Here is a 7,693-nt window from a genome sequence, read left to right as displayed (position 1 = left end):
TGTCCACTTGTTTTACCTAATACCCTCCCGAGTAACACTGCAGGAGGAACCAAAAACAAGCAATGCAGACCAAATGCAAAAAGCACCAATGGCTCTTTCAAAACCCTTACTACAGCTGGATAGGCTACCTAACTTTCAAGGCTGTGGGCCCACATACTTTTACTAAAAGGAACGCAAACCTTAGATGAACGAACGATTCGTTATAATCTGAAAGCTACGGTAGAAAATATGAGGGAATGCCTATTTCATTCAGAATATTCGTATTTATAGTCCATGAATTCCTCCATAGGCCTGCTATTTCAAATTAACGAGCAAAATTGAGAATAAGATTAGATTTCAGCACGTCCATTACCCAGAAAGCAATAGTCTTGCCTTAAATGTAGGCCAAACGCTTTGGTTCCACCTAATGTCGCCACTGTATATCTTTCTTGGTAGATCTCCAGACGTAAGAAGCAGACTGAGATTTGTACTGATCTTGGAACAACATTGGTTCATTCAAGGGATGGGACTTGATTACCAATGACACTGGTGAAACTGAGATGGCCGAATAAGATAGACAGGCCTGAGTAAATTTATCATTTTGACGTGTTGGGGATTACTGTAGCCTATTTCATGATCAATACAAAGAGACAGATTTCATGAAAACACGCGCGACTGACATTGACAGGTCATTACATTTTTTATTTATTTATGAAACACGTTTTCACTGAGTAAATTTCAATCAAACACCACATCACAGTTCAAATGGTGCACTAAAGATGAGCAAAGGTCCTACAATGGGAGTGCACAGCCCGAATGCAATAAGACCTGATACTGTACAAACCTATGATTAAAGGTTGTGCATTAATATGCAATACCGTTAATATTCTTATTTTGAATACAGTCATTCCAGTTGCATGACAGTTATATCAAAAACGAACTCAATTTAGGCTGCAAGTCCTGTCACACGAGAGAACAACAGACTAATTAAATAATAAATGTACGACACAGACAATAGCAGCCTTAAAATTAACCTTAAAATCAAACTAAAACGGCAAAATAAGTATAGGCTTATAACAGTAGCCTTTACATAAGCGTTGAGTTTTGAAGCGTCCTAGCCCAAGCGTGGAAATGTATATGCACAGAATGACGGCGTGAAATTCTGTACCCTCGGCAATGTTTGCCAGCGTCAGTTTATTATTTTGGTAATAGGCTACTTTCCGTACTGGAGGACCATTCAAAGGACAGATTTTCAACGATCAATATATATATATATATATTCAGTCAGATCTATAGGCTACAATAATAAAATCCCGTTCTTTGAATACCAAGTGCATAAACGTTTGGTGAGATTTCTTACAAGAGCGTTCATGGTGGAAAGTATGAATTGCTAGACATTTATCAAGTTGCATGCATGTGGGCGCTTGGCTTTGATTTACAGACGAATTTCTTCTCTTTTACTCGTCGGTTCTGGAACCAAATAGTAACCTGGCGTTCGGAGAGGTTCGTGGTGGCTGATATCCGTCTTCTCTTGTCTTTGGTGATGAACTTACTGGCGGCATATTCCTTTTCTAGCTCCTTCAGTTGGATTTTAGTGTATGGAACTCGCTTCTTGCGACCTCGCCGGTAGCTGCTGACCTCTGATTGCAAAGGGACCACATCTGAGAGAAACATAAAAACAGTTTAAATTAAAGACTCGAGAAGATAGAACTTCGGCACTCTGTCTGAATTGTTATTTCTTGCATTTTGGTATCATCTAGAGTACAACGATTCTTGAATGGAATCGGAAACTATAGGCCTAAACCTACATCTGGGGCCTTCCAGACTCGTTTAAACTGGACATATAGTCTCCACTTGTTCAGCCATATTGTAGACAGAGAATCTAACATGGCCTACTGAAACTATAGTTAAGTCAAGCGTGGAAGGCCCAATTTCTCCTAAAAACAAACAGGCTTTTAAACGTGAAAAAATCACACATTTGCCGACAGTTACACACGAATGTCTAAATGTCAGTCGTGTCAACTGTTACATGAATGATAAGCCAATCAATCCAAGAATTTGGTGGCTATTCTTGACAAGAAGGAACTTGATACAGATATTTAGAAACACTAAAATCTAGCCTACTCAATAGTCCAGTGCCTACATGCCAACTATAACACACTAGATCAGGATCCGAAGGACATTTCAGTTCAACGAACTCACAGCAAAGCAGGACAGTGTCCTAGACATAGTTTGATTTAAGAATACATTCATTTTGTGACGGGTGGCTTGTGACAACACTAAGACACATGCGGTCGTAGACACACACACACAAACAAACAAACAAACAAACAAACAAACAAACAAACAAACAAACAAACACACTCCCCCCCCCCTCTCTCTCTCTCTCTCTCTCTCTCTCTCTCTCTCTCTCTCTCTCTCTCTCTCTCTCTCTCTCTCTCTCTCACAGACGCACACAAACACAGGAGTTTGGCCTAAACACATATGATATTAGGTCTACTAGATTATAATAAAAGCAGCCTCGTCAAGACCATGGGATGTTATGAGGCCGTCTTCTCACAAAACAATTAGTATTAGTCTAGTAGGCCTATGAACACATAACAACACGATCAAGAGGTTCTTGGATTTGTAATCTGCAAAATCGTTAAAATGAAGATGCATGGCAAACTTCAAGGTTCCACTCCCTGATTGGATTAAGCCTTCCAGGGAGATGGTGAAGGCCTACGGTGTGGAAACTATTTGAATGATCTGTCCCTACAGTAACGGAATACATTTTTAATCCGATTCACATAATAAACAATGTAAGGCGTGCATGGCAATAACAACAATTCATGTAAAAAAAAAAAGCGCTCTTCTCCAGCTGTGACCAAATGACGAATATAACCACACGTAAAATAAGAGCAGGCCATGTTTAAAAACATAGCCTATGACTTTTAAAATGATTGAAGCGTGGGCCACAAACACGCGCACATGCAGGCTCTCTCTGCTATTAGATTACAATAATCGATATGACTGTTGAAATTAAACTGTTAAGCCTACATCAAGTATTAGACTATCCAGACAGTTTTTGTAATTATAAGGAAACACATTTCATACCTGGGAAGGGCGACTTCCAAAGATGTGCTGACTGAGTTTGTTCTTTGGAACAGTACACCTGTCCATCCCAGCCATTTGATAGAGCCCAGTGCTGATAGCCATCCATGGGTATCAAAGTCTCATGTCTTGGTTCCGGGTGCGCACTGATACCAGGCACCACTGATACGTCCAGGTAGCTTGGGACAGTCTGATATGAGCTGGCAAAACTTGGGTAAAAGGCAAATTCCTTTGGACGACTTGACAGTTCTTCCGTGGGCAGCGCCGCGCTGGGCTCTGTTGAGTATTTATCGGTGGTGTGATAAGAGCACTGCTTCTGCTGTAAATTCACGTTATGGGTGTGCGACAACCGACACCCGTAATAAGGGCTTCCGAACGGGTAACCATATCCTAGGCTGGTGTTTGAGGAAGTCTGTGGAGCGGGGCATTGTCTCCCCATGTCCTGAGGGTTTATATCCGAGTATACAGAACTTTGGTGGGCAATGCTGCCTGAGTGTCGTCCCAACGTGGTGTGCGAGATCAGTTCCCTGCAGTGGGTAGCAGGACAATTCCCGCTCAGTCCCTCCATGGAATGGTTTTTATTCTGATTATTTTCATTCGGGCTTTTTTCATATACGTACATAAAGGTGTCCGCCCAGCGTGGATGCAGAACCATCGAAGTCGTCATATCACGGGTTGCCGATGCTTTTTAAAAGTCGACTACTCCGAGACGGACACCTCATCTCCAAACACTTTTTTACGCATGCGCATGCGTACCGCCTAGTACCCAAGTGTCCACTTCATTATTGAGATCCTCAAACACGTGATACCACAACAAGGCAGATATGGGGGTGGGTAGGCTATAGGTGGTGAGAGACGCATCTTTTTGAAACAACATTTGGTGTATGCTCAGCAATGTTTCTTGATTGCATTTTAAGCTTCTGGATATAGGTAAGCAAGAAAAGGTAAAAAGGCTGCTCAGGAGACGTAATTATAAGATATAGCCCTAGTTTAAGGGTGGAAGGGCGAAAAGAGTATTAGCCGCCACATATTTAACCAAATAGGCTACTGAGGATTTCGGATTTGTGGTAAGATTGTCTACATGCATTCGTCTTTTTTGACGTGGACCATGTAGTCTATAGGAACTACGTTTTGAATCAGTCAAAAAGCAATTTTAAGTCCCTAAAATCTCGGAGGATTCCGTTATGCTTTAAACCATACTCAACCATAGGCATGGTTTAAACTTCCAGTTAGGGACAGAGTGCTTGTATGTATCATATGAAAATTTAGGATTTAGGCTACTAGTCAAACTAGTCATATTATCATTAGACAACAGACCATTTTGCAAAAATCTGATAATAGCCCACGACAGGCTACTGGACGAAATTCAATTAGAAAGTCACGTTTAAAATTGTTAATGGTAATATGACAGATGGCATAGAAGGGACAGATAAAAACTTTGTACAATATTCGGCACTAAAATATAGCGGAATTTAGGCTACGTCTATAGGTGAGATAGTTTTCATGAAATAATTAAAATTTAGTTCTCACGATTTCATGACGATCAAATGTCTGATAAACATTAAGGAAACTAAGCTACTGTGTAGAAAGGATTAAAGTGGATGAACTACAGGCCTCGATAAACAATCTGTTCTCGGTTGAATGTCTCAGTCACGGACACTTTCAATTTCTTATGTATGCTCAGTTTAATAGTCGGAAATTGTGGTTTGACTTGAAAAGCCACTGCCATGGCCTTTCATACTATAGCCTATCATTTTGGGAAACCAATTTAATAACGTTTTAATTATCGTTTGGGGAAAACGATGAAAATGTAGCCTAATGATACTCTTTTCGCTCCGCAAAATAAATACATGTGTGTGTCTTTTGGCCTAGGTTATTCAACGCCAGGCCTATATTTTTTTCATTCAACTATTAGCCTACATTTTTATTTTTTAATTGTTGCACAGTACGCTAATCCATTTGCATATGCCTTTGACAAACACAACTACAATACAAATAACTTGAGGCTATCAACTTACTCAAAATGTACAAAAAAGAAACAGACCTTATGCAGACACATAATATGATGCTTCACGCATTGGGGTTCAAAAAACTAGAATGAAACCAATCATATTCATTTTGATATGACTAACTAATAACTTTATCTACAATAACGCAGGAAGGCAACACATAGCAAATGATGTCTGATCATGCTTAATTGTAGAAACCAGGAAGTCCAAGGTCAAGTTAGACAACACAGACAAACAGGGTCGTAATAGGTCTAGACAGACTGAATGAACTTCACACACACTTTGTGGACTTACGTGAAAACTCGATGCAATAAGAGCTATAAATGACTTTTTTGGGTAGGTTAACATAACCCGACCAAAAGTCAGCTCTTGCTTTCTTCGCTTACTAATTTTAGAAATAGCACAGCTTTTGTCTATATGTTAACAAGCCTAAACCATAGACCTATATTGATTTATTAAAATTAGCCTAAATATATCGCTTAAAGGCTATTTCAAACCACTTGAACACCTTTCTGTGATTGCGAACATTCATTATAACCGTGGCTATCTTACCAAAGGACAAGATTAACATTTACACTTTTATCCTTTGTCATATTTGCCATGTATAGGATCTATCCTATGGGCTACACGTTTACCAACTTGTTTAGGATTTGTTGTAGCCTTTTTATACATTTAGCAAGACACTCCGAAACTTGATAAAACGGCCACAATGTAGGCAAGTCTGGTCAGGAACTGCCAAATTAATGCCGCTCAATGTCATGTTCATTTGGTAGCCTATTTGTTTTATATGTTCTCAGTTTAGCTTGATTTTTACGTTCTTGTTTCCGCTGCTCAATCAAGCATCCAGCTCTCACATTCAAAATAAAATTAGATGCACATGGGATCATTGTCTCTAAATTATAAAATTGTGTCTGTCATTTCTGACACAAGCCTATATATAGCCTGAGAGAACTGAACTTGAATGAATGTTAAAACGCACGTTAGCCAAGACGCCAGGTAGACAATGCCATGCCCATAATACGCTACGTGTTCACAATAGTTGTTACATTTCTGTAACCCTAATCCTAAAAAGGTGTCATGGAACCGTTGAATTAGCAGACCCTTCAAAAAAATCGAAACAATAATGCATTGTAGGTCTACTCTCTCACCTGAAAAGAGAACGTAAAACCGACCCTGAAATGGGTGCTATGTGCTTATGTTGTTTGAAATTAGGATCGAGTGCTAATTATATTTTAAGGACGTAAGCATAAAGAAATGTAATGGCCTTAACATAAAACATACCAGTGGTAGCCTTTTGCGTGATCTCCCTGAACAATTCACATATTCCCATTTTAGTCCTAGCCGATACGCTTTCAGGATCCACTATCCATAACCTTCCAGTAAGCTAAATATCGTTTACAGACAACATAGATTAATTGAAAGTAATCTGTGGACTATTCCACAGATCCATTTCCTTTTAAATAACATAAAACCGTTTTAAGGACATTTTATTACCACTGTATCCTTACTCTTACCCACAGATGCAGTGCTGAATAACAATGGCATGTTTGCCTAATAAGATTCTCAACCAAAAGTCCGATTGGACATAGACACGACTAAACGTTTAAATGAACGTGTTTCAAGTGATTGTAATAAGATATATGTTTGGCGACAATATGTTTGAAATTAAAAATGACTGCAAATGTGACTGATTTGCTATAATTGTTAGTTTATTGTTAGTTTACAATCTGTAGATTCATGGTCAGTCATGAAATTCAACACATGAATTTGCTTTTATTTTTCAACACTCAACCAAAACTTGGGATGCTGTGATATGAAGTATGAATAGACTACAGCAAAACACATTCGAGATTCTTCACATTTAGCGTTTTTTTCCATGACATGATCTTTTGTGCTTTCGTTCACTCTTATGTTCTTGTGGAAGCCATAGGCTACTGAAACGTGGTTATACCCCAGTCCCACCAAAATATGTTCCGGAAATGAAGAGTTGATGTTCCAAATAACTGAACTAATTGTTGCATTACACATTGTTATGAAATCTTATCATTTCCTCGAGGCTTTCATTTAGGAATAGCTTACTGAACTTAGATTAATATTGAAACCTGTGTTAAAGTCAGCAATGTGTTAATTAATAGGTTGTAGCCTAATCCAAATAGGTTGGCGGCGAGACCCGTCACATCAGCAGAAGTCCAAGTTCAAGTTAAGAGAGACGTCCACTGCTTCTATCCAGATGGCTACACCAAAGTTACAGGCCTTTTTATTCCACCTCCATATTCATTACGTTCCAGATATATCCTCTCTCTCATAAGATCAAAAAAGTATGTCTGCAATAAGGAAAATTCCTCGGGTTTTCTAGTCTATGTATTACCTGGGGGGGGGGGGGGGGGGCATATACAAATATACAAATGAATCTGCTGATGAAAGGAGACAGGGATATTATATAAAAGAAAATGCGGTCTCATGGTTGGAGAAATGTATCCATAGTTATCATAACTTTTATAACATGATGTTATCATAAATCATTTGGTCAAAGATAGACCCCAAATTAGGCCATATAAACATCCTTTATGCACCAGTGGAGATCAGATAACATAAAACCATAGGTAACATAC

At 39.0% G+C, this 7,693-nt stretch overlaps 1 protein-coding gene across 1 annotated transcript; it reads right to left on the bottom strand.

The window, feature by feature from the left end:
- Positions 1–1,380: 1,380 nt before the first annotated feature.
- Positions 1,381–3,739, bottom strand: LOC134030865 (homeobox protein Hox-C13a-like). The gene is made up of 2 exons (XM_062474283.1): positions 3,076–3,739; positions 1,381–1,640 (listed from the first exon to the last, which is right to left on the bottom strand). Exons 1-2 carry the CDS (start codon positions 3,737–3,739, stop codon positions 1,381–1,383), a joined length of 924 nt encoding a protein of 307 aa, XP_062330267.1.
- Between the last annotated feature and the right edge of the window lie 3,954 nt (positions 3,740–7,693).

The sequence above is a fragment of the Osmerus eperlanus genome, chromosome 1 (assembly GCF_963692335.1).
Source record: "Osmerus eperlanus chromosome 1, fOsmEpe2.1, whole genome shotgun sequence".
In the NCBI taxonomy this organism is placed as follows: Eukaryota; Metazoa; Chordata; class Actinopteri; order Osmeriformes; family Osmeridae; genus Osmerus; species Osmerus eperlanus.
Note: the sequence above shows the minus strand (reverse complement) of the source record. Positions and strands in the feature narration are given on the sequence as shown.

What these genes read in the sequence shown, in the direction of transcription:
- LOC134030865 (XM_062474283.1), bottom strand. Translation starts at nt 3,739, where the DNA reads ATGACGACTTCGATGGTTCTGCATCCACGCTGGGCGGACACCTTTATG. An exon ending in TTGGAAGTCGCCCTTCCCAG is followed by an intron (nt 1,641 to 3,075) that starts GTATGAAATGTG and finishes TGTTTCTCTCAG; the next exon opens with ATGTGGTCCCTTTGCAATCA.